The sequence below is a fragment of the Bubalus bubalis genome, chromosome 13, assembly GCF_019923935.1.
Source record: "Bubalus bubalis isolate 160015118507 breed Murrah chromosome 13, NDDB_SH_1, whole genome shotgun sequence".
Classification (NCBI taxonomy): Eukaryota; Metazoa; Chordata; class Mammalia; order Artiodactyla; family Bovidae; genus Bubalus; species Bubalus bubalis.
In genome coordinates, this window is record NC_059169.1 from 53,462,621 (window position 1) to 53,490,049 (window position 27,429).

The window sequence follows — 27,429 nt, forward strand, 5'->3', positions numbered from 1 at the left end:
CGACGGGGAGCTTTCAAGCTTTGAAGCAGAAGTGATGCAACCTATAATGATACAGCATCACTCCTTCCACTGAACTTAGCTGAGCTCTTTACTCAATCACTTCTATATCCTATGCAGTAAATTGTGACCTGTACCTATGAAGGGGCTATTAGCAACTCTTACTTGACTACAGTAGTAAGTAAAGGAGGGACGGGGGAATCACAGGAAGAAAATGGCTCAATGTAAGAGTCTTAAAGACAGCAATTTTGAAAATCTGAGGTTGATGAAAAAAAGTCAGTTGTCCTCTGTGATATTAACAAAACCAATAAATTACCATTTTTTGAGGACTGTTATTCTGAACTGTCTTTCCTAATCTTTGATATTAAATTTGCAGTAGGGGATAATTTTTTTTCTAAGACTTGCATTTGTTTCCTTCCTTCCTTCCTTAAGGTGAGCACATACTAATTTTACAATGTAAAAAATAAGAGCTAAATAAGGAAAAAGAAACTAAATGATTCACCAGGCTAGAGAGATATACTCTTATCATCTTCAGAATTTAGTTTCTTCAACATCTCACTATGAAACATTCATACACACTAAAAAGTTGAAATTTACAGTGAACAAGGATAAACTCAGCACCTATATCTTTTGAATTTTTCACACCTAACTCATTATACATGCCTCACAGGTGTGCCTGCAGTGTGCTGAACATGGCCACTGGTTGATTTCATTTGTTTGGTCAGATTACACAAGTGTCTAATACAACCACATGACACATCAGTAATTCAATTAACTGGTAAGTGCTCACAAAATAACGGGCACACAAAGCATTTGCAGAGTAATTTCAGAACCTGTTATGCTCTGGGTATCCTCGCAGGCCTCTGAAGAAACTGGATTTTGGAATTATTCCAAAGCCTCATTCAGACCCAAGTATGAAACACACTGAAAATTACCCAGTTGTCAGGAAGCGGCTATAAACTAATGAGACTGATGTTCTGGGTTATTTCCCAAAGTTTTCTGTGCTGACAGAGTCTGCAAGTGCCCCATGTCGTCCTGCTCCAGCCACCATTCACATACCATTTTGTTTCACAGGAAAAGCCTTGAGACAAGGGTATGTAAGGATGGAATATATGACAGAACTGCTATCAGAAACCAGAAACAAGGGAGAGTTAGTAAATACATGGTGAAGGAACATGACTGACTACCTGAAAAAACCAACACCCTTCTTTCAATTTTCATGAGTGTATTTTTCCTTCGGATGAAAACAAAAAAACTGCCACAACACATAAAGATTAACTTAATATATTTTTATTTTAATATTTATACCAACAATATATTTTATATTTGTACCAACATAAAAATAGGTATATTCTTTATGCTTATAGTTTTCACATGACAATAAAAGCTAAAACATTTATAAATTAAAACAAAACCAAAAAACAAATTACCCACCTTAATTCATTTAACATAACAAATGATGCTGCTTTGTTCAAATAACATTTTGCCCAAATGAAATAAACCATAAGAATTTGGTTTACTAGCAAAAAGCTGCAGTTTCAGATCCCATTCTATTTCTAAATAACAATACTTGTTCACATATGTATCTTGTTCAACTGGTATTGATAAATTCAAGGCTTTTTCTCCCTCTTTTAAGATAATCAGAACAAAATATTAATCACACCGGTCAAAAGTCAGTCCTGAAATGCCCATTTTAAAAGATGTGAATTGAAAGACTGAAAAGATCAACAACTGCCTTCACTGGAATGGGCATTAATCATGAGAACCTGGAGCAGAAACCATCTTTACGAGGTAACTTGCTATAATTACTAATGAGCGGAGGAAGCACTATCTGGGAGCCTCAGCACAAAGCACCAACTATCAGAGTACAACTCTGAATAAGTATTCAACCTCTTCATGTCATGTCAGATCAGGTCTAAGGTGTACAACAGCTTCACACCATCCTTCCCCTCACTCTCCTGTAATCTGTGTTCTGAAGCTTCAACAATTTTACTTGTTTTCAAATCAGATTTTAATTTTGCATATTTAACGCTATTGTTGACGTGCATTTCACTCTCCTCATGTTTGCTAAGAATATGTGATAAATGCTGCCAATCTCTGCACCCATTCTCATTCTTCAGTTGATTTTTTCCCTCCCCAAAGAGTTTGCAATACAGACAAAACACAGAATCTTTCGAGGTCGAATAAAGTAACCAGGATCTAGTGGTTTTCTCACCATTTGCAAGAATTCTTGTATAGTAAGTTTCTGAAAACTTCCTCCCTGTACTGTCTTTTGGGAAGTTAAAATTTCTTACTTGAGGTGGATCATTTTCAACTAGAGTGTCCCTCTGTTTAATACTCAAAATTCGGGGCCATGTACCTGGATCTGCAGAAAGCACAGCTGGAATAATGGAGTCTTCTGATGGTTTCTCTCCCAGTTGCTCTTGAAGTTTATCAGCTATGTCTGACATGGAAGGAGGTAAATTCACATTCTGTTGGACCACTGATGCGTCTAGGCTACATTCTGCTGAAACCTGTAGTTCTGAAGTCTTTTCCTTTTTTTCTGGTATTTCTTCTATTTTTTCTGGAAGTATGTTCAATGATCCATATAATTCTCTTTCATTTTCTTCTCCAACAGCATTCCTTTTTCTGTTTTCTGATGCTAATATTTTTTTTAAGTTTGTTTCTATCATCTGAGGAAAAATAGATTATAATTTTCTTACATTATTAACACTGAAAAAAGTTAATGTATATACAAATGACCAGTAAGCATATGAAAAAGATGCTTATCATTAATCATCAAAGAAATACAATTCAATACCATTACAAATCACCTCATACCCACCAGGATGCCTACAATAGAAGGAGTGATAATAACAAGTGTTAGCAGAGATGTAGAAAAACTGGAACCTTCCTAAGGCACTGATGGCAATGTAAAATGGAAAATAATGCAATTCCTCAAAATTAACAGTCACTCTATAAGATACCCTATGTCATCCTATGGTGACACATATGGTCACCATAGTGACCCTATGCCACTTTCGAAGAGTGGCAATTCAAAAATGAAAATACATAAAGACTTGTACAAAATGATCACAGCAGCATTATTCACAAGAGCCAAGAAAATAGAAATAACAATGTGGTATTATCCATACAATGAAATATTATTTGGCAATAAAATTAGGTGTGGTAAAGATACATGCTACAACTTGGATGAACCTTGAAAACAGTATATGTGAAATTCAGTCACAAGGTACCATATAGTATATGATTTCATCTAATAAAAATTAAAATTAGCTACTCTGGGGTCAATAAAATAAAAATGTACACACACACACGAGTCAAAATAAGAAATGTATGCACTGTGAAGGGCATCTGCTAGCTCTAGTATTTTAGTACAGGGTACAACCTGACCACGGTAAACAATGGAGCTAAGGAACCAAGAGCACTGCTCTGAGGCAGTCCTGCATGCAGAGGCAGCACCGAGGCAGAGCAGGAGTGACATGATGTGGCGTGTGCCCTGGAAGACCGCTCTGACTGCACCCTGGTCTCCAGTGCTCAGGGAAACCAGGGAACAGAGATGGCCAGGAGGCTGTGGGGCCAATTCTGGCAAGAAGGGACGGTGGTCAGGTCTAGGACTATGGTGGTGGGCACAGGGCAGAGCCAGGACTGGGTTAGGAAGTAGAATCCAGGTTAGTTGGGAAATGAGTGGCACTGGGGGCTAAGACAGAGGAGTAAGGAATAACCCAAAGTTTCTGCTTGGACACCTGACTGGATGGGGGGTTATTTACTGATTTGGGAAACAAAGAAGGAAAGCAGCCTTGGAGTGTCAGTTGTGGACAGAGTTCCAAATATTTGTGGAACATTCAAATGGAAATTAGACAGACATACTGGTGTGAAACTGAATAAATATATATTCCAGATATTTTCTGGAAGTCATCAAAATACGTATTAGCTGAAACTATGGGACTGGTAAGACGATACCAAAAGAGCATATTTAAGAAGAGACAGAATGCCAAGGACTATTGCTAATGTTATTTTTTTAAACAACCAAACTCAAGCCTTGGTCTTATTTCTTTCCTTCTTGAGTGTCTTGGTAATGAATAGGTAGTCAAGTTGTCACAATTTCCCCCACATCTAAGACTCATCTTCCTGGGGATCATTAAATTGAATTCAGTGTAGATCATCAGGAAACTCAAGGCTTACATATAATTAAACGTTGGCATCAGAGCGAACACAGCATATACATATACATATTTTCTTGCAAGATCTTAGTTCTTCACATTACCTAAGGTACTATACATGAGGTCGAACCTAGCTGTGTGACTCTGGGGAAGACCTTCTCTGAACTTTAGTATCTTTAACACTATTTCGAAGGTTTTATTTAATTGAAAGTTAATAAACATTTAGTAAAGAGAATCAACTAGTTACATCTGACTAATTAAAAGAAATAATTCAATTAATTAAAACATCCCTTTTCCCAGAAGTACTTTGAACATTTTTAGATGATTCTTTCCATGTTTATTTCCAAGTATCACAACATGTTTGTATCACTATTTACTGATTTTTCCTCCCACTTTTAGGCATTGCTATTGACTTCTCAATGAGGAGGATGCAAGTTTAGTTCTCTCTGCCACTGTGCTTACCACACACAGTCACCCTCCAGCTGCCTTCTCATCTTTTTTCAACTTTGGCACCAATGATATATTGGCCAGGTCATTCTTTGCTGTGAAGGCCTGTCTGGCCCATTGCAGGTCTGTCTGCATCTTTAGCTCCCACTCACTGATGCCAAGCTCTTAGCTGCAGCATGTGGGATCTAGTTCCCTGTCCAGGGATTGAACCTGTGTTCCCTGCATTGGAAGGCAGAATCTTAACCACAGGATCAGTAGGAAAGCCCTCCCACACAAAATTAACTTGAGATGGATCACAGATATAAAATTTAAACCTAAAAAGAAGACAAGATAGGTAAATATCTTCATAACCTTGGTAGGCAAAGACACCCTAAACAAGAGACAAAAAGTATTAATCAGAAAAGCAAACAGTAAATTGGACTTTACCAAAATGTAAAACTTGGGCTTTTCAAAAACATTGAGAAAAGACAAAAACACTGTCCAATAGAAAAATCTTCCAAATACATTTTACAAAAGAAATGTATCCTTTTGTAAAATGAATATATAAAGAATTCCTATAACTTAATAACAGAAAAGACAACCCAATAAAAAAGTGAACTAAAAAAAAAGTGAGCTAAGACTTGGATACTTTACAAAAGATATACACGTGATAAAAAAAGGAACAGCAGTTATCAGGAAATTAAAACCACAATGAGATAATCATTTCATATTCACTAGAATAGATTAAATCAAAACAGACAACACCAAATATTGTTGAGACTATGGAGTAATTGGAACTAGTGGGGACGCAAAACAGTACAGGAGAAAATTACTCCTTGTAATGTCTGCAAAACGTCAAGTCTTAAAGCAAGCAAGCTTAGATCAATCAATTTCAATACTCATTTGAGAGTAATATTCAATGAAAGACTGACAAAGGAACTAAATGAGATTCTAAGAAAAATCTGCTTAATGAAAGCTAACAGGACGGTTACTGCAAGCTTGATCATTTAAAACTCATTAAAAGAGAATTACCTGTTTATACTCGTTAACACAACTTTGGCAGCAAAATCGCATCTGCTGACCTTCAACAACCAGGACATTGTTCCCAGCTCCTTTGCCAGGCAGGTACTCGCCACACTGCTCACAGCAATTCATCACTAGACCATTGGCCAGCCTGTACTTGTTAAAGCACTGGTTACTGCATAGCTTGTGTGTCACATTGTTAACACTGACTTCATGCCGAATCTAGAAGAAAAACCAATTTATTAAATAAATCAACCAGATTTACGTCATACCTGATATATCTATTTTTTTTTTCAACAAAGAATCTCCAGTAATTTCTCAGTGGAAGAAATATTCAGGTAAAAGATATTAAAAAGCACATTATACTACTCTTTCATTTTTATCTTTGATTTCTTGTAAAAAGTAAAAATAAGATTCATAGAATAAAAAGCAGTAAAATAAGAGATATTTAAGAATAACAGAAAATGAATTAGATAGGTTTTGATATGACTTGATTAAAACAAATGGATAGGGAATTTGTAGGTATTATAAACTTCACTGCCCTAGAAAACGGGTGGGGGATGGCCAGTGGGCACCAGTATCACCCACTTTCAGGATGGTGTCTGTAAGGACCTAAGTTCTTGCTCTGCTCAGCTCTGTGGTAGCTGAGATAAAATCCTGTCCAGAATTTGCATGGCTCCCTGGTAACCCAGACCAAATTCAGCCAACTGAGCACTCCCTGGATGCCTGGGAAGACAGCAGTGCCACCTAGGAAATATGGGATGCCACCTAGGAAATATGGGATGACCTACATATGTCCACTCCACTTATTCTATGTGTTCTTCTAGGACTGGTTGTTTCCTTCATGCCCTAAACCTACATTCATTCTCATTTAGTGTGGCCAATAAGAACAAAATCCACCATGAAACCACTGCTTTCTTTATGACTGCATTCAATTCCATGTAAGCACATGTTTACTCCTCATTCTATGGGAAGGGGACGTTTGTTAGGAGACAACTCTAACATATGCCTATTCTTCCCTTCAACTTCACTGAGGGAATTCAGGACACATCTATTAGGTAGATCGCAGAACATATAATAGCACCTAAAAGTTAAAATTATCCTGGTTAATCTAGATAGTAACTTAAATAAAACTCCAGACCTCTGTTAGTTTATTACAGATTGTACATCTTGATTTGTTCAGAACTCTTTTTCGAAGATTCTGGCTGTCTTCATAGGGAGACAAATGAGATGTACTAAAACATTTTGGGAAGGGTTCACTTGACTCCCCTTGAGGAACAACGGTAGCTTTTTTGGTAGGTGCATCTCTGAAATGCAAAGGACAGACACAATTTAAGAACATTTCTTTTTGGTCGTGCTGCGTGGCTTTCAGGATATCAGTTCCCTCAGCACCCCGACCAGGGACTGAAGCCAGGCCACAGAAGTTGCCAGGGAACTCCCCAGAATACTGCATTTTAATATAAGTCAAATATATGAATAACAACTGACATTTTTCATTTTCTCATGATTTAATCCTAGGAATCAACTGTAATTTTTGGATCCATCTAGAAAAAATCCACATTTTGGTTTCACTGCTAAGAGTTCCTAAATAATATGGGAAGCGATTCAGAAATATTTTGTTGAGACTCATGGTCGTCCAGTGGCTAAGACTCTGTGCTCCCAATGCAGGGGGCCTGGGTTCAATTCCTGGTCAGGGAACTAGATCTCACATGCCACAGTTAAAGATCTTACATGCCACAATGAAGACTGAAGATCCCAAGTACTGCAACTTAAGACCCAGCGCAGCCAAACAAATAAATAACCATAAATTAACTAAAGCAATTTTTGTCATCACAGGTTGACCTTTAGAACCTTGCCACAGGTTATGACTTCTAAAAGCATTCAAAAAGGGGACAATCAACCAGGTAGAAGATAGAGTGTGCGGGAAAGGGTGAGGAAAAGGCAGTGGAAAAGACAGGGTCCATTTATTTCAATACCTAAACTCCATTTTCCTGTGAAGAGTAAGTACAGTACAAATGACCCACAGCTCTGATGTATGCTAAGATAACTCAAGTTCTGTAAAGTGGAAGACACTTGGGCATCGATTCTGTGCATCGATTCTACCCATCGATCTCTGCAACTCTGTAAGGACATTCAGAACACACATGCATACTACCAGTGTCCAATCATATGGAGGTGTGTTGAAGGGTACAGCTTACTTTTTACATGTCACATTTCGTTTCTTTGGAGTACGCTTATGAGAGAAGGAAGAAAGGCAGGTGGTAGAACAGAAGAGGTGAGCTGATCCTTTTCGCTGATAAGCTGTCTGTCCCTTCTGTAAAGGTTTTTTGCAGTTTGCACAAGTGATTTTAGCTGCTTTAGTGGGTTGCTGTTGGGCAGAAGACTGGAAAATCTGTTTAGGAAGCGAGGCCACTGGTGATAAAGAATCCACCCCTGGCTGTTTCTGATTACGGGGAAAGGATGCTGACTGGGAGATCCAAGAATCTTAAAAATAAAACACACAAGAAAGTCACGAAAACAGTTAAAAATTCACATCAGAAAGATACTTAAAAATTTTCATTTTGCACAAGAGAATATTAAGGGAGGCTTGTTTTACAACCCAGCAGAACAATCCACTTCATATTCTAAGTGAATAAAGCTATACTGTGCCAGCAACAGAAATGGTGGTCCTGGAATAGTACACTGAGTAACCAGCATCTCTAAGTTAAGACCCTCTGTGCTACAAATTTTGCAAGTAATTTAAACTGAGCCTTGGTTTTCTCAGCTACAAACTGCAATTAACACCCAACCTATCAGTGTTATGAAATCTAAATGAGAGGGAATTCCCTAACGGCCCAGTGGTTAGGACTCTATGCCTTAGGTGCCAAGGGCCTAGGTTCAATCCCTAGTTGGGGAACTAACAAGCCACACAGCAGGAAAAAAATAAAATGCCAAATGAGACAATGCATATACTAGAGCATCACTTTTGTACACAGGGCATTTCCTAAGGCACTTTTTCTCTTCTAAGAAAATATTAACACGTTATAAAGAAATGTGCAAATATAGACTAAAATCTAGTATGCTGCTGCTGCTAAGTCGTTTCAATCGTGTCTGACTCTGTGTGACTCCATAGACGGCAGCCCACCAGGCTCCGCCATCCCTGGGATTCTCCAGGCAAGAACAATGGAGTGGGTTGCCATTTCCTTCTCCAACACATCAAAATGAAGTCCCTCAGTCGTGTCGGACTCTTTGGGACCCCATGGACTGTAGCCTACATCCATGATTTTCATCCATGGGATTTTCCAGGCAAGAGTACTGGAGTGGGTTGCCATTTCCTTCTCCAAAAATCTAGTATATGATATCCATTTTGAAAACAACTTCCCCCTAACATTTTATTATGAAAAATTTAAAGCATATAGAGAAGCTTAAAGAATTTTACTGTTAACACCCACATGTCCACCATGTAGATGCTATACTATTTTACTGGTTTTGCTTTATCACACCTTTCTATTTATTCATCCCTCTAAATAATCTATCTTGTTATGTAGTTCAAGTAACTTGTAGATATTAGTACACTTACCTCCATAATACTTCAAAATACATGTAATTTAGACATAGCATTTTAAAGCAACTCTGTCTACAGTTACTGTAGACTATTTCCAGGTATCAGTGAGGTGGTATGGGCAGGAGACCCAGCTCTCCTACCTTTACCGAGGCACTCTGCTGTTTGCCTCAAAATGGTACAGGTTATGTATGGGTTACAGTGCCTTAACATGCATACGATCATTTAGGAATCTTGTTTACACAGAGATTCTAAACTAATAGGTCAAGTGAGGGGCCTGAGATCTGCATTTCTAATTCACTCCAGGGTAATGATGAAGCTTTGAGAGAAAGCCCAAGAGTGAGATAAGAAAAATGGCCCAAGAGTACTGAATTATTTTGTAATCACTCTTCAAAAATAGCTTTTGTCATTAGCAAAAGGCCTATGGCCCCTTCACTTATTACAGCTCCAAACAACTTTCAGAATACTAGCAATATTAACAATTCTATTTTCACTTCTAAATTCCCATGTGCTGCTTCTAATTTTGTCCTTTTTGACGTTTTATCTTAATAGGCAAAAACAAAACAGAACCAAAAAAGTAACCAAAGAAATTCTTTCACTCCACAGGAAGATATGCTGGCAAACATGAAGTATATTCCAATAAAGATTTTTAGATTTCTTTTTGGGTATAAAACACATCTTATAGGATCTTATTTCCTTGACCAGGGATTGAACCTGGGCCCTCATTCAAAGTCCTAACTACTGGGCTGCCAGAGAGTTCCCCTGATAAAGTTTTTATTACCAAATGCCCGTAAGTTTATTGCTTCACCTGCCTACTTCTGAACTATTTCTTTAGAAAACAAAAATTACATGTTCTATCTATAAAATACAGGATGCATTCTGGGATCAACTTCTCTGTAGATCATGTGGATAACAAAGCAGATTTAATAACAGAAATAAATGCAAAGCACTGCAAGATTTCCCATTACCATTACTATGAAAGAAAAATTGGGCTTTTTATTTTTAGCCATGCCAGGTGGCTTGTGGGATTCTAGTTCCTTGACCAGGGACCAAACCTATACTCTTGGTGTGAAAGCATGGCGTTTTAACCACAGAAACACAAGGGGGTTCTTTGGGCTTGTAAATTTGTATACTTACCCACACTTAAAGGGGACACAGTTATACATAATTATGAAAAGTAAAACTTCTACTGCTAATAGATTTTCTTTCACTTCAGCTTTGACGCATACATAAATAAAGCAAATGTTTTCTTTGTTCATACTGCAACCATTTAATTTATCCTAATTTCCAAGTTTATTTTAGTATTATTTATCTTTGTCTGCACTGGGATTCTGTTGCTGTGCATGGGCTTCTCACTGCAGTGACTTCTCTTGTTGCTGAGCAGGGGGCTCTAGGGCCCAAGGGCTTCAGTAGTTGTAGCTCACTGGATCTACAACACAGGCTCAGGAGTCATGGCCCACGGGCAGCCCTGTGACATATGGGATCTTCCAAACCAGAGACCGAACTCATGTCCCCTTCACTGGCAGGTGGATTCTTAACCACTGGACTGCCAGGGAAGTCCCTCAAAGTTTCTTCTTCCATCAAATTCCTATTTTATTTATTATATTAGTGTCTCCAGGTTAAATAAAAGAAGTCTCAATCACATTTTTCCACGCTCTGTCCCCAGAGTAAATTTTAAGAGAAGGGGCCCAGTAGATTAATGCAAACCCCTCCTTACACCAAGAAAAACCAAGACTTAGAAGGCAGAGGTGGTCTGCCTGAAACCAGTACATGCCAGACACACTACTTTGAGTTTTAGGTATTCTTTCTTCCCACATCCAAACTCTACTTCCTGAAGAATAACATCTTAGTATTTCTTAAGTGTTGGTCTGAGTGAAGTTACTTTAGTGTCTCAATGGGGTTTTTTAGTTGTTAAAGAGCAACACATACACGTGAAGCTTGAATATCTTAAGTGCAGAGCTCAATAAAGAATCCACCTACCAATGCAGGTGCCACAGGAGATGCAGGTCCAATCCCTGGGTCAGGAAGATCCCTTAGAGAAAGGAAGAGGAACCCACTCCAGTATTCTTGCCTACAGAATCCACTGGACAGAGGAGCCTGCCAGGCTACAGTTCACGGGGTCACAAAGAGTCAGCCATGACTGAGCATGAACACACCTATACTTTTATGACCACCACCCAGATAAACACACAGAAAGGTCCTCATGTCTTTTCAACTCAATCACTTCCCTTCTTTCCCACAAGCCGTACCTGTCCTGACGTCAGAGTAGTTGTCTTATTTTGAACTTCACATATGTCATCAGGTAATCTGTACCCTGAGTTTCACACACACTGAAGATAGCTGTTCAACTGTTCCCACTGTTGAGTATTCCATTATGTGGTTGATACTACTTATCATTCTATTTCTGATGGGCATTTGGAATGCTTCCAATATTTTGAGCTGAGGGGACATCAACAGTTTTTACTGGATAGGGGGAGGGACCTGATAAGCAAGGTCTTGAGTGACATTTCACTGTGTATGACACAGAGTCGGCAGGACACAGGAGCGATCTTTGCTACTCAGGGGAGGAAGCTACAATGTATAGGGGGAGGACTGTCTTCCAATTTTTTTTTTTTGTCTTCCAATTTTTGACCATGATTTCTGTACATGTCTTTTAATGGTTTCCTGGGTATTTATCCTGTTCAGTATTTGTAAAGATTCTCGAATGCAAAGGTTAATGTTTTTTCTCCATTTTAGAAAATCTTCAGTTACACCTCTTCTGCCTCATTTCTTTCTTCCTCTTCCTGGGACATTAATTACATGTCCTTTTCATCAAGTATCCTAAGTCCCTTCTGTTCTTTTCTGCATTTCCCCCTTTCTGGTTCTCACTCAGTCTGGATAATATTCTGATAAACCTTCTAGTTCATTCACACTCTTTTCAGCTGTTCCTACAGGTAACCTACAGTTAAAATGTAGACAGATAATCCTATTATCACACCCCTCATGGACTCACTTCTAGTATCTGCTTTTTTCTCTTGATTGTGTTGTCAGACAGCCTGCCTTCTCATATCCCTGACTACCATTTCTATATGAAAAACTGGAGAAAACATTGAGACTCTGGATTATGTTCACATTCCCAATCCAAAGGTCAATGGTTTTTGTTGTTGTTTGTTTTGAAACCAGTGTCCTTCCTTGCAGGCCCCCATGAGTCTGCTAAAAGTCCCCTTTAACTCAGTGGCCATTTCCAGAATCGACCAAACTCGCATTACAGAAGAGCAACCCCAAGAAGATAGCGTCATCTCAGATATGACAAACTTCATTTTTCCAGTGTATTTGTAGCTCTATAACGCTTCTGACATTTTATACATTTTGTCTCCCCGCCATTATTCTCTGTAGGCGGGACAGGTGTTACCTATCAATTGTTAGTTTAAAATCTATTATTATCAGAAGCAGAACTTCCTAGAATCAGTATCCAGGCCAGAAATGCTTATAATCCAACAAAGATACAACACAGATGCCAAGAACAATTTCCAGGTATTCTCTTGGATGAGATTTTTGCCATTTACATAAAGATACATGATGACCGAAGAACTTTCAGTGTAATAAGTATACCCTAAAGGTTAATGAAAAAATTAAATAACACAAAGTCCGTTCTAATGGACACAATCCTATTTTCATAAGCTGTTAAACAAGTTTTATCTGTAATTTATGCAGAACCATAATTTTTTTAGGATAAAATCTGAACCCATATATTTAAATATAACTCAACTCTAGAAATTCTCATCTTGCTCTTTTTTTTTTTCCTGTGCTGCAAAATATTCACAGCAATTAAAGTAAGACACTTTGAGGGAGCTTTAACTCTGAATAATAACAATTTCAACAGTAATACAATTGCCGCCATCTTATTCTGTATGTCTTCTGATAAAATTCGTTAGTTTTACCAAAGCTGACAGCAGGTAAAAACAAAATTTGGGGTTAACACTAAAATTAGACCGATTTCAAGATGCTATATTCCATTTTAACAAAGAAAAAAGCAGCAACAAGGCATTCCTTTTGAAAAGTGACTCCACCTTTCAGAAAACTTGACACATCTTCACCATCACTCTTCACCTGACAACTTGGTAGACACTCTTTTAAGAATTCTGGACAAAGTGGTATTATTTAAAAGGATATAGTCTATAACTTCTGTCCCCCAAAGTAGAACTTCAGAGAACCCAGGAACACTGTAAATTCATTCAAACTTCATAGATAACAGAAAGGAATTGCCTCAGCATACACAAAATAGTTCAAATGTAGCTAAGAACTTCTTCATATATATGAATGAATATCAAGTGAGTCCTTTAATGCTTGTTTTTCTGCTATATTTTAAAATCACTGATATTTCATGTCATGAGAAAATATCATAGTAATATACAGTTTTGAATTAATGAGATAAAAGGATGACAAGAATGAAAATACATCTAAGTAATCTAAACAACTTTTGCTAGTCTCAATTATGTCCACTATTTGAGTGGAGTGACAGTATCACATCTAACCACAGTATGCTCCTTTATAGTTAAGTATCAAGTTTATGTGCTATGTTTTTAAATTGAAAAGCATGTTATTGATCCATTTCACCATTAAATACACAACTTCAATTTACTTCAGAAAGTGAAAAATAGGTCAAGGCTGAAGCATCAAAGATATACATGGCAAGGTTTCTGATTTTAACTTAAGACCTTATATGTACATAAGATTGAATTCATGCTTCCACAAATATACATCTAAAATTTAGAAAATAATTACAAAACAAGAAATAAGTGAAAGAAACAAATCAATTATATTAGAAATAAAATTTTTTTAAAAGAAGAGTGAACAGATCCAAAAGAATAATTTTTCAATGAACATTATTTCAAGTCTTCAACATCTTCAACTGTTTTTAAGCTTATCACATCATTCTTCACAGAGATCACAAGTTTTTATATTAGTTCTCATGTTTCACTAAATCAATAAATAAAAGATGTACATGGTAATAAGTAGATGACAAACATGAATGAATAAATTTATATTTTACAAATCTATTTTTAAAAGTTCAATGATATATAAATTTGGGCTTTCCTGATAGCTCAGCTGGTAAAGAATCCGCCTGCAATGCAGGAGACCCTGGTTCAATTCCTGGGTCCAGAAGATCCCCTGGAGAAGATAGGCTACTCACTCCAGTATTCTGGGGCTTCCCTGGTGGCTCAGCTGGTAAAGAATCCACCTGCAATGCAGGAGACCTGGATTCGATCCCTGGGTTGGGAAGATCCCCTGAAGAAGGGAAAGGCTAACCACTTCAGTACTCTAGCCTGGAGAATTCCATGGACTGTATAGTCCACAGAGTTGCAAAGACTCAGACATGAATGAGGGACTTTCACTTCACTTCAAAGCATTCTTGGCTAAAAAATTCCATGGACAAGAGCCTGGTGGGCTACAGTCCATGGGTTCGCAAAGAGTCGGACATGACTGAGCTACTAAGCAAGCAAGCAGGATATATAAATTAAGGAAGTTATCACCTTTAAATGGTCAGTTTAGCAAACATTAAACAATATTCCTACTCCTGAGGACAGTTTACAACATGGAAAAAAGCCCAGAATTTTTTTATGAGGGCCATTTTGCATTTACCATGAAAAGCTTTAAAAAACTGACATCTGACTTAGCCGTTTCACCTACAGAAACTTTTCACTAGAAAATAAGTGTGATAAACTTAGAGATTTGACATGTCAATCAATATACTACTGATGAAATGTCAAATGCTTCCCCCCAGGTCAAGAACAAGACAAGGGAGTCCAGTGGTTAGGACGTGGTACTTTCACTGCTGAAAAGTTGGGGTTCAATTCCTGGTTGGGGAACTAAGATCCCACAAGCCCCGCAGTGCTGCCAAAAAAAAGCAGACAGGACTTTATACTTTGATCACTCCTATTCAACATTACATAAGAAATAAAAGAGGATGTGCCAGGCTGAACTATTTTCACAATAAAACAGATTATGTCTTTTTTCACTATGCTGGCATTTGCACTAATGGTGCAAAAGCAATGATGAGTAAAACTGTTCACAATGGAACCCAACTGTACTAGAAAAGTTGTCCTCACTATCAGGCACATTTACTTCTGCTGTTCTTCTTCCAACACGGAGAGGTCGACACAATTCTGATACTAAACACCTGGAGTGAGCACTAGGCCTGCTTAAAGACACATCCACAACAAGACTGCCCTCCCTTCACATGCCACCTGGATTCCTGGCCAACTGGCTGCAAATCCGGGAGCTTCCTAAGGCCACTTCAGGTTTGATAATTTGCTAGAATGACTCAGAGAACTCAGGAAAGCTTTATACTTATCATCAGTATTATTTAAAGGATACAAATCAGGACCTGCCAAATGAAGAGACATACAAGCTGAGAAGAGGGAGGATCCCAATGCAGAGCTCCTGCCCATTCTCTGTCAATCAGGTAGCGTCACCCACCGGGCATGGATGAGCTCACCAACCAGGAGGCTACAATGATCTCAATGTCGAGAGTTTATATCGGGTTTCATCACCATGTGGAGATGAATGATGGGATTATTTGCTGCAGGTGATCAGACAATCTCAGCCTCTTTCTCCTCCATGGAGGGTGTGCTGGCTCAAAGGTCCAACTACTTGAATCACATGGTTGGTCTTGCGACCTTCCCTTAGCCTTAATCTTCATGAATTGGTTAATCTCAAGGGTTCAGCCTCTCTCCCAAGAAACATGGACAAAGACCAGGGAAATTATTTATTATACAAAAGAAGTCCTTGATGAAAAAGTAAAACTTAGTATGAATTTTACTAAATTTCAGCCTCTGATTACATCTTAATACTCTGTATGATGAACGCGGAAGCTGTATGATGAATGGGGAAGCATCCAGAAGCCACTTCCTTTTCATAACAAAGTACAATGAGACACAGTGGAAAAGCACTTGCAAAACTTGCACTGCAGGCTGCACTAGCCTTCAAAGAATGACAAACTGGTTACATTTTCTTAAATTAAGCTTTTCATTTCAAAAAAATAACTGTTTGTTGCCAATGAGAAAAGTTGATGTTTCAAGTGAAAATCAGAATGTTTGAAAACTTGCATCTATCCTTAGATTAATGAATTTTAGTGTAATAATGTATGAAAAGTTCATTATACAGTTTCAGATTCCACACTGTAAGAACTTTTAGGAAATGATCACTTATCAAGTTTTGGAGCTATGTCAAAAGGAAAAGAAAATATCCATAATTAACTAAAAAGACTAGTAACATATCGTTCCATTCTACAATCATGTATGTATGTGAGGCCAGATTTTTTCCTTATACTGCAAACAAAAGAAGACAATGCAACACATTCTATGTAGAAATCAATCGGAGGAGCTAAATATACTGTCTTCAACTAAGCCAGAATAACGTCACTTTTTTCACTAAATTTCTTGGAAAGTAGTTATCTTTCATTAAAAATATGTCACATAATACATAATTATTGTTAAGTACTTTTCAAATTTAAGTTTTAATTTCTAATATGATAACAGATAAAAACAGAAACAAAAAACTCTGGGTTCCTCAATCATTTCAAAGAGTGAAACTGAGTTTGAAAGTTTGAGAACTGTCCTTTAGAAATAACAAACAATGTAAACAAAGACATTTAGTGTGTGGAGTTTCAACAGTTAAAAAAAAATGACAAAACATAAATGCCCATAGAGGAATAAATATCTCAGACAACAGAATATTTTATAGTCACTGAAAATTCTGTTTTTAAAATGACATAACATACTTAAAACTTAGATTAAAAAAGTCAAGAGAACACAAAACTATATATAATATGCTCTAAATTCTATTTTTAAAACCATGGAGGCAAAATGACTGATAGCAAACAAACTAAAATTTTAACAGCTGTCAGTCACTTCTACTTAGTGGGTTGGTAACAGATACTAGTTTCTTATTTCTAACTATGATTTCTTTCAAATGTTCTGTAATGTTCTCATAATCAGAGAAAAAGATTAATTTTAAAAAATTTTAAAGAAAAAAATATACTAGCATTCCATTAAACAATAAGTGATTCGGTTCTTAGCTCTAGTTACTTTCTAGTTCTTTTCTAAAATTCTAAGTTGATAGATGGCCAAAAGCAAATGCAAACAAAAACCAAAGAACAAACAAAAAAACAAAGGGCACATTAAGTCATGAAAAAGCTGAAAAAAAAAAAGATTTGCTAAATTTTAAATAGCTTTCATTGTATTTTACCAGAACACGAATGGCCACGGAAGCGTATTTAAAATATAGATCTCTGATTTAAAGAAAGTTTTCCAAATTTAAAATGAAGAAACTAATAAAGTGCTAATTTAAAACAAAAATCAGAAACAATCCAAGAGTAAACACTTGAAAAGTAAAAACTGAAAAATCAAGTTATGTAATTACAAATTAAATTTAATTATTATGTAATATTACTTTAATCCTTTAGTTCACTACCCATCTTTTAGCCTAAGAATTTTACATTAAAGATGGTAAACAAAGATGGAGGTAAGAATTATGGGAGTTTTCAGTTAAAATATAAAACACTTGGGTAAACTGCAGTTTTACTAAGTAAAAAAAATTCTATCTTAATATGAAAGTTAACAAAAAAAATTTCACATATAGAATAAATAAACTGGATACAGGTACTAAGAATAAAAGCCAAACGCTTACAAATTTAGGGTGAAAGGAGTATTTAGTATCACTCACTGCTTACCAGGACTATGATGAGTTGTAAATCCTCCATTCTGAAATTCACCTCCTGCCACATTCATTCTACCAGGATTAAAAGGTCCTACTGCAGTCTTGGTCTGTGAAGTTAAAGACGGGGTGTATGTTTGCATATTAACACCAAAATTACTTGACTGAAGTCCTTTAGCGACATCTCCCAAGTTGGAATTCTATAGTGATGTTATATTTGTAATCATTAAGTTCATATCTCGCCCATCATTCAGAGCTTAAAACCTGCTTCTAAAGTTGTAACATTAGTAATATGAATTTCACAGTCGATTCTGTAGTGATAACACCATTACCCATTCCTGCATTTACCTTACTTCTTGAAAGACTGGAAGTGGAGAAATCCAAATCTTTGGTTCTGTTTTTAGTTCCAGGAAATCCCCATTCAATAAAACTGGAAGAAACTGTCTTTTCCCTTCCATTTGTTTCCATGTCCTCTTCATCATCAATAACAATTGTCTCACTTGTATTTCCCTTCTGAGAAGCCAAATATCTTGAGGAAGGAAGAATGACAGAATAATGTCCTTGAAGCTTTTTATTTCTTGATGCAGGAAATACAAAATGTCTTTGATCAGCTATTACTGGAGCAGAACTTGAAGGAGGTTGTATAGATTCAATAAACACAACATCATCATCATCACCATTATCACCTTCCACCAATGAGTTTCTAGATCTATTAACTAACGGACTAGCTGGGTCACCAAATGAGTCTCCTACATCCATGAGACTAGCTGCCATGGCTTTACTCCCTAATAAGGTAGGAGTCTGTTCAGTCAAGTCTAATCTTCCTGCTGAACATTCACCCATGCCAAAGAACCTGTAACAGAGAGAAAAGAAAAAAAGTTCGAGTAAATTATGATTATTACATTTTATTGCAATTAAATAGCATAAGTGAAATTTTAAATTCTTTTCTGTGATTTTATCTATTAGTAAGTCCTTCACTGAAATAGAAAATAGTACAAAATAATTCCATCTCCAATAACCCACGGTCCAAATACAATTAGTATACCAGATATATCTTTATCTACTAAAATTATTATATTGTCCAAACTGTGTTTCCCTAGTGTGTTTTGTCATTGATTTTCAAATTCTCTGCTTCCAATATAACTATGTAATTAAATCATTCTGAAACTTTTTTTGTCATTGTCCACAAATTGCCAGATACTATATTATAGGTTTACATAAAATTCTGAAAAAACCCATGAGGTACATATAGTTTAATTCATTTTATAGATCAGGAAACATATGGGTAAGCCTGAATAGCATTTCCACTCAGGGCTCTAATTTTAGGCCCCAAATTCTTAGCCTTGGTTTTATTTAACAAACACTTCTGTGTACCTATATGCACTAGAGAATGACAAAGGAAAGGATCCAGATCCAAATAATTGGAAGAATTTGGAGAAGTGAAAGATCAATGAAGCAAAGCTCTCAAAGCAGATGAGACAAGAGGAGGATGAGGATATGCACAGCACCAGGTGGTAATGAAGCTAATCATGAACAAGAAATCACCTTTATCTCAAAAGCAAGAGGGAAAAGTTAAGTGTATGGCTGTCCCTCAGTACCCACAGGGGGTTTGGTCCCAGGATATCCATGGAAGCTCAAGTCCTACAGTTGGCCCTCCGTATCCGAGGTTCTACATCCACAGATTCAATCAACCCTGGATCCTGCAATACTACAGTATTTACTGAAAAAAATCTATGTATTAAGTGGATCTGGGCAGTTCAAACCCATGTTGTTCAAGGGTTTGTCCAATTATAACTGGAGCATATATAAGTATGTAGAAACAATAGATGCAAAGCTGAGCTAAGTTTACAAATGCTGGCTTCAATTTTCTTAGAAGCTCAAGACAGTGAAAGAGGTGGGATCTGTAGGGGTACTGAATAATTAAGAGAACTCATACAGCAGTCATCATTCAATTTTAAACATTTCATACTGAAATATGCTAAGTAACATTCTATTCTAAAATTTTCCCAACTAATTTTAAGTGATAGTACTTAGTCATACAATAGATAATGTTTATTCTTAATGGGTGCTGTATCATTAAATATAGTAATTCAGTAAATGCTTAAGTAAGTGAGGTAGGAACTATTTTTTGTGTCATTTTACTGATCAGGAAACTAAGACTCCGAAGACAGTAAGTAATCTGCCTGGCCTGCCCAAGTCTCCACTGCTGGAAAGGGTGGAATCAGGAGTCAAACCCAAGAAATCTGACTCTATAATCTATTTCATAGATACCACATTATATGCAATTATTGTATACAATTTCTTAAGTCCTTGTTTTATTAAGATGAAACAAAGTTAACAGTCATGTAACTGTACTTCAAAGATAAATAACAAATCTAAGGAACCAGTTAAAAGGGTTATAAAGGAAATACGAAAATTAGGATCAGAGTTAACACCTATCCAATAAGCTTATAATGTGGTTGATTTTCAAATGAAAGAGGCAATAACTCACCTAAACTAAATCATGAAATTTAAGAACTGTTATTTACACACACACAAATTCTTGTTAGTTCTTTCTGTATTTGAATAAATCTAAAAAGGAAAAGAGCAATTTCTGGGAAAGAGCAACAGCCGACTCCATGGTGCCCTCTGGTGGCTGTTAGGTTCTATCTTGATCTTCCCAAAGAAAATAATAGAAAGGGGATTCTTTATGCTCAGCTCATTCCAGTCATCTATTTCTGAAAAAAAGATTAAGTATTTATCTATTTTCAAATTTAAGATTGTAAAAAAGTTAAAACCTAAACCTGCTGCTGCTGCTGCTGCTAAGTCGCTTCAGTCGTGTCCGACTCTGTGCGACCCCATAGATGGCAGCCCACCAGGCTCCACCGTCCCTGGGATTCTCCAGGCAAGCACACTGGAGTGGGGTGTCATTTCCTTCTCCAATGCATGAAAGTGAAAAGTGAAAGTGAAGTCGCTCAGTCATATCCAACTCTTAGCGACCCCATGGACTGCAGCCTACCAGGCTCCTCCGTCCATGGGAGTTTCCAGGCAAGAATACTGGAGTGGGATGCCAGGGCCTTCTCCGAAACCTAACCCTAACCACTATTAAAAGTCACTGTTTATATACTTTAATTATCATTTTCTTAATTCTATAAACATAAGCCTACAAAAAAGTTTTAAATATTTCTATGATATTATCCAAAAAGAGAAAAAGTTAAAGTTTAGCTAAGGCACTAAGCAAATTACCTCACTTAATTGAGTTTTACTTTTCTAAACTGTGAACTTGTTCATACTATAAATGGGGGTTAAAAAAAAAAGACTCTGAGGTTTTTATTGCGATAACTGGACATACAAGTCCCTGGTCTCTGACTGGACCATATTAAAGAGTGCAAAAATGATAAATCTCTCTCTACTGAGAAGGTATTCAGGCAAATACTTTGGCTCCACCCTAGGATTTCAACAAATGTCTCAGATCAGATCAGTCGCTCAGTCGTGTCCGACTCTTTGTGACCCCACGAATCGCAGCACGCCAGGCCTCCCTGTGCATCACCAACTCCCGGAGTTCACCCAGACTCACGTCCATCAAGTCAGTGATGCTATCCAGCCATCTCATCCTCTGTTGTCCCCTTCTCCTCTTGCCCCCAATCCCTCCCAGCATCAGAGTCTTTTCCAATGAGTCAACTCTTCGCATGAGGTGGCCAAAGTACTGGAGTTTCAGCTTTAGCATCATTCCTTCCAAAGAAATCCCAGGGCTGATCTCCTTCAGAATGGACTGGTAATTAATCTTAAATATTTCTGTCTTCCTGTGGTATCTTTTGGAGAAGGCAATGGCACCCCACTCCAGTACTCTTGCCTGGAAAATCCCACGGACAGAGGAGCCTGGTAGGCTGCAGTCCATGGGGTCGCTGGGAGTTGGACACGACTGAGCGACTTCACTTTCACTTTTCACTTTCATGCATTGGAGAAGGAAATGGCAACCCACTTCAGTGTTCTTAGGCTGCAGTCCATGGGGTCGCTGGGAGTTGGACACGACTGAGCGACTTCACTTTCACTTTTCACTTTCATGCATTGGAGAAGGAAATGGCAACCCACTTCAGTGTTCTTGCCTGGAGAATCCCAGGGACGGGGGAGCCTGGTGGGCTGCAGTCTATGGGGTGGCACAGAGTCAGACAGGACTGAAGCGACTTAGCAGCAGCAGCAAGCAGTGGTATCTTTTTGTTAAAAATCTTTATTGAATTTGTTACAATGCTGCTTCTGTTTCATGCTTTGGTTTTCTGGCCAAGAAGTATACAGGATCTTAGCTCCCTAAACAGGGATTGAACCTTCACCCCCTACATTGGAAGGCAAAGTCCTAACTCCTGGACCACCAGGGAAGTTCCCTTCCTGTGGTATCTTATTCATCTACAACTATTTAATTTTCATCTTGATACAATCATAATTAATATAAAATTAAAGGAATATCCACACAGAGATGTGTGGAATCTAATGGGAGTTCCCTGGTTGCTCAGTGGTTAGGATTCCAGGTTTTCGCTGCTGTGGCCCAGGGCTCAATCCCTGATCAGGGAAGTGACTTCCCACAAGCCTCACAGTGCAGCCAAGAGAAAAAAAAAATTGGACTAGAATTTCAGCCTAACTAAAAAACTAGGCTGAAACCCAAGCAAGACTCTAATATGCAAATTATCTCTAGGCTGTAGGTAATAACCTTGCAACGTTAAGAAGGTATTTCATTATCGGTAAAGATAAGAGTTAACACTAAAACAAAGACACAAATTAGGGTCCTTTGCCCCATTGTGTTTACTTTTATTCTAGTTTTTATTTCCTAACGATTGCTAGTTATCTTTTCAAAAGATTACACTAAAATATATATAACATAAAATGCTATTTTAATCATTTTTAAGTATGCAGTTCAGTGTTATAGTTTTTTAAATATGCCTTTTTAAAGCTGCAAAAATGTCTGCTGAATTCTTAAGTTATAACTCAGTATCATTGATTTCCTGAGATCACCTTCAATTAAAAAAAGTTGAATAATTTACTAGCCAGTCAATACTCAATTATGTTTATGCACACTTTGGTAGAACTTACATATTAAAATGACTCAAAAAACAGTAGCTAAAATAGAAATGGTGAGTTATTAATATGACAAGATTAGCACATTATGATAAAGGTAAACAAACCTGCTCACAAGAAATCACCAAGAAAGTATTTTCAAATATTTAATCACTGCTCCAAAGGTTGGCTACCTATTACCACATCTATATCTTCAAGGCTCTATGAAACATAAAGGATGCATGCTATAAAAATTTGTTGATCACTTAGGAAGTTCTAGAACACATTCTAGGGCATCTCTGAACTTATACTGTAACAGATCTTTTGTAATATAAAAATATTTGTATATTTACATAAAAATAACATCAATTTCAAAGTTAGCTTCCTGTTACAAGGATTCCCATTTAAAATCAAAAACTAAATAAAGGTGTATGATGATTCTCGAGGTTTTACTCACAACTGTAAAGAGACAGGAAAAGGAAGAATTAAATGAACAATCACAACAAACAGCAGGAGAACTACTTAAGTACCTAATAGGCACTTAAGAGATGGTAGATTGATCACACAAAACTAACTTCAATCCCTTCTAAAATCCCCATAAATGACAGTAAAGTTCATACTCATAAGAAAAGGAAAAACTAAAGAAGAAACAAAAGCAAAAAATTTGATAAGCTGAAGAGCAGGTGGATGAATAGTTAACCAACTCTGCCTGAGACAGCCTAACTCTAAAACAGTGAAGGAAAAAAGTGAGAAACTTCTGACTTAAGCTGCGGAATCATCAAAAGGCTCAAAGCCTGTAACTCCTGATATCACTGGAATAGGGAACAGACAGCTAAAACAAGGAGGATGTGAAATTCCGGGTCCCTTCCCTTTCTCCACTTTGATGATCACAGGTCTTCCCCCTTTCTGGCCCAAGTTCTAGACTTCTCTTCTTTGGAGAGGATAGAACAAAAGATCTTTGTTTCAGGTTTACCAGGCACTGGTGAATGCTTCAATATCATGTATTTGAAATGCTCCCTTTCCCGGCTGATTTCCAGAGAGCGGGCATCCAGACTTCAATCTTCCAAGCAGCAGACTCTTCCCCAGAAAACTTCTCAGAAACACTCCTTTCTGTGGAATTAGGAACCCCCAAAATGAAAGACCTAAAGATAATGACTTCAGAGGTTCTCCATCAATTGGCCTAAAAAGATTCATCCTACAGTGAAGCTCCAAGTTGAAACATTCCATTCATTTTTCTAATCTATTTTCTATTTCTCAATTCTTAACCACGAGTAGACCAACCAAGGATTATAAAATATCTGAAGAAATCCTCAAATAAGAAAAACAGTCCTGACATATATATATACTATTGATACTGTGCATAAAATAGATAACTGAGAACCTACTGTACAGTTCACTGAACTCTACTCAACGCTCTGCAGTGACCTAAATGGAAAGGAAATACAAAAAAGAGGGGATATATGTATATATACAGGTACAGCTGATTCACTTTGCTGTACAGCAGAAACTAACACAATGCTGTAAACATAACTCAACTATACTCCAATAAAAAATAATGTAAAAGAAAAAGTTGTTAAAAGAAAACAAGGAGAAAGAGAAAAGTGCAGGAAAAAGAAAACAAAATCGAAATCCACACAACTATCAGAACTCTAGCCGGACACATGACAAGCAAAAGACCATAAAAAATTGCTATTTCTAGTATTAAAAAAGAACTTCTAGAAATAAAAAGCTTACCAAAAATGGAAAACTCAGTAAAAGGAGTGAAAGATAAAGCTGAAGAAATATCAGAAAACAAAAAACACAAGAATTGCAGCTACCGTTAACAATGTGTGTGTGTGTTTCACATAACTTACAGGCTAGGCACTGTACAATCTTCATAGCAATCGGGAACACAGACACAATTTACTCACGTATAAAATGTGGATAAAAAAGTGTATTTAATTGAATAAGATGTGCATTTATAAAGGTTCAGTTATTGACTCTTATTTAGTTTGCACTTGCCAAAGTAATAAGAGAGCAGAGATACAAACCAGATATGAAATCTGACTGGCACTAAACCTAGTCCTTCCCACACTGTGCTCAACTATGCTAGGAACCTACTGTTGAGAAAAGTGGATTTTCTAAGTGGTAATAACTGAGCCAGCAATTTGTTATCCTTCCAATTTTTTAGTCTCCACTAGTTCCCTTTTCCTAATAAAGTCCCTCATAGCTCTAGAACCCTGTCCACATTCCTTCATCTCACACAACTACCACATAATCTGAAATATCATTTCAGGTATCCTGTGAAAATCACCCAGTCAAAACAATATCCATTCCTAAAAGCTGTCTAACTAATGAAGTGTGCCATGAAGCATATCAGATTAAGTGCACAGTTGAGTCTGGCAAGAAGCAACAACAGCAGAGGGAAGGCAGGAATAATACTATGAGAAACAGCAGTATTCACAAGTTTCTTTTTGATGACTGGTGAAAAACTGACCAGCTGGAAGGACAAAATAGGCAGGATCTAAGACTGTACAGAATCCCAGATAATAAATGTAGAATCAGAGATTTTTTTAAAAATCATTTTGAGACACTTTACAAAATTATTGACTCAGGCAAGCCATTAACGCCAACAGCTGACAGGGAACTGGGCATTTTATTGTACCAAAATGAACAGCACTTAGGTTACTTTTTAGTAACAAGAAAAAAAACACATCAACTTGGTAATGGAGACTGTCACTACCAATTTAGTAATTCGGTGGTCAATCAGAATCGGGACTAGGGTAAGAACTAGACTATCTCTTAAAAAAAAAAATCTCCTGATGTGATGCTTGCCTGAGTTTTATCAGGATACAGAAACACAAATCTTCCTCAAATATAAGACAAACACACACACAAAGTATTGTGTCCATCAACCTTAGAATAACGATAAGATTGAATCAGTCTAGTTAATTCAACAGTATGGAAAAAAATTATTTTTAACCATTATAAAGCAAAAAAAATGTTAAGAAAGCACTAAAAATGGAACATCTTAGAACTCTAATGAGCACGCACTCTCCATGCTTTCCCAGGGACTTCCCTGGCTTGGCTCTGGGGACAAGGTCCACTCCAGAAACTAGCCCTCTGCCTTCAAGGTAAGAGAAAGGTAAATTTCACAGAAGCACACTCTGCTGCTGCTGCTAAGTCGCTTCAGTCATGTCCCATTCTGTGCGACCCCATAGACGGCAGCCCACCAGGCTCCCCCGTCCCTGGGACTCTCCAGGCAAGAACACTGGAGTGGGTTGCCATTTCCTTCTCCAATGCATGAAAGTGAAAAGTGAAAGTAAAGTCGCTCAGTAGTGTCCGACTCTTCGCGACCCCATGGACTGCAGCCTACCAGGCTCCTCCGTCCATGTATTATCCAGGCAAGAGTACTGGAGCGGGGTGCCATTGCCTTCTCCGGAAGCACACTCTAGTACTGCGCTAACTGTATTCCACGGACACGCAGGGTAAAATTACTCACCGTGGACGCTTTCCTCCTTAATTACTATCACCGAACTATCACCAGACTGTCTTGAAGGTGATCCCTGGCCCTAGAAAGAAGGATGAAAACGGACTTCGTTATAGCCAAGCTAGACGCAGCACCAGCTCACCAGAGAGGAATCAAAGGGACAAGAAGAAGCCTCAGCGCTCCTCCACACACACACCCCCCACCCCACGGCCGCCGAGGCGCCAGGTACACAAACACCGAGGCTCCGCCACCACCACACAACCACACAGTCCCTGCGAGCCAAAGGCGGGAGGCGGAGGGCGAGCGCGGCCTCGAGCCCGCGGAGACGCCTATCCCCGGATTCGGCCCGCTCGCCGCCGCCGCTGTACCTCAGGAACCCACTCGCCCGCAGCTCGCGTCGCCGCGGGGCGGAAACCCCCGTGTTGGCCCGGAGCCCGAGACCTGCCCGCTCCGCGTCCGCCATTAGAAACTCGCCCAAATAAGCCGTGAGAAGACGCCGCGCCGGGGTCTGGGAGGCCGAAGAGGGGACCTGGTGCGGGGGGGCTGTGTCCTCACCCCCAAACTTGCGGACCCAGAGTCGCTGCCGGGAGAGTGCGAGCTCGGCCACGAGAGCCCACGGAGGCGCCCCCTCCCCCACCCCGCGACCCCCGAGGCCCGCCGGCGGCCGCCTCACTCCGCCCTCGCGGCCGCGCCCGCACTCCCGCAGCCTGCGGGCCGCCCGCCAACGCGCCTGGGACATCAGCGGAGCCGCCGGCAGCCGGAGGCCCCGAAGCGGTAGCGGCGACGGCAGCCGCGCCGCGGGGCGCTCGTCCCGGGTCGGTGGGAGGCTTCGGAGGCCGCCCTCACCCATCTCCGCCTCCCGGCGCCTCCGCCTCCGGAGGCTGCGCCGCTCCCGGCCACCCCCACTGTCGGCGGCCCTGGACTGGAGACACGGCGGGGACAAGCCTCACCCGGTTCTGGCTGCGGCTCCGCGGAACAAACCTCCCCGCCCCTGGCCCACCCCCCTTCGGCAACACGCGCAACTCCGCTCGGTCCAGTCCCAGCTCTAGCGCTGGTGAGGAGGCGGAGGCGGCGGCCGCGGCGGCGTT

The 27,429-nt window shown here is 38.7% G+C and overlaps 1 protein-coding gene across 6 annotated transcripts; it reads right to left on the reverse strand.

Annotated features, from left to right (window-relative positions):
- Window positions 1-1,271: 1,271 nt before the first annotated feature.
- On the reverse strand, window positions 1,272-27,429 carry ZMYM5 (zinc finger MYM-type containing 5). Of its 6 annotated transcripts, none has more exons than XM_006073256.4 (9): window positions 27,292-27,429; window positions 26,354-26,423; window positions 23,846-23,982; window positions 18,196-18,700; window positions 17,864-17,957; window positions 7,808-8,093; window positions 6,751-6,916; window positions 5,619-5,831; window positions 1,272-2,669 (listed from the first exon to the last, which is right to left on the reverse strand). In XM_006073256.4, the coding sequence occupies exons 4-9, from the start codon at window positions 18,688-18,690 to the stop codon at window positions 1,902-1,904; spliced, it is 2,022 nt and encodes a 673-aa protein (XP_006073318.2). In that variant the 5' UTR covers window positions 18,691-18,700; window positions 23,846-23,982; window positions 26,354-26,423; window positions 27,292-27,429; the 3' UTR covers window positions 1,272-1,901. The 6 variants fall into 6 exon arrangements, with proteins under 6 accessions (XP_006073318.2, XP_006073317.2, XP_006073311.2 ...); XM_006073255.4 differs by having other exon boundaries at window positions 27,188-27,304; XM_006073249.4 differs by lacking the exon at window positions 23,846-23,982.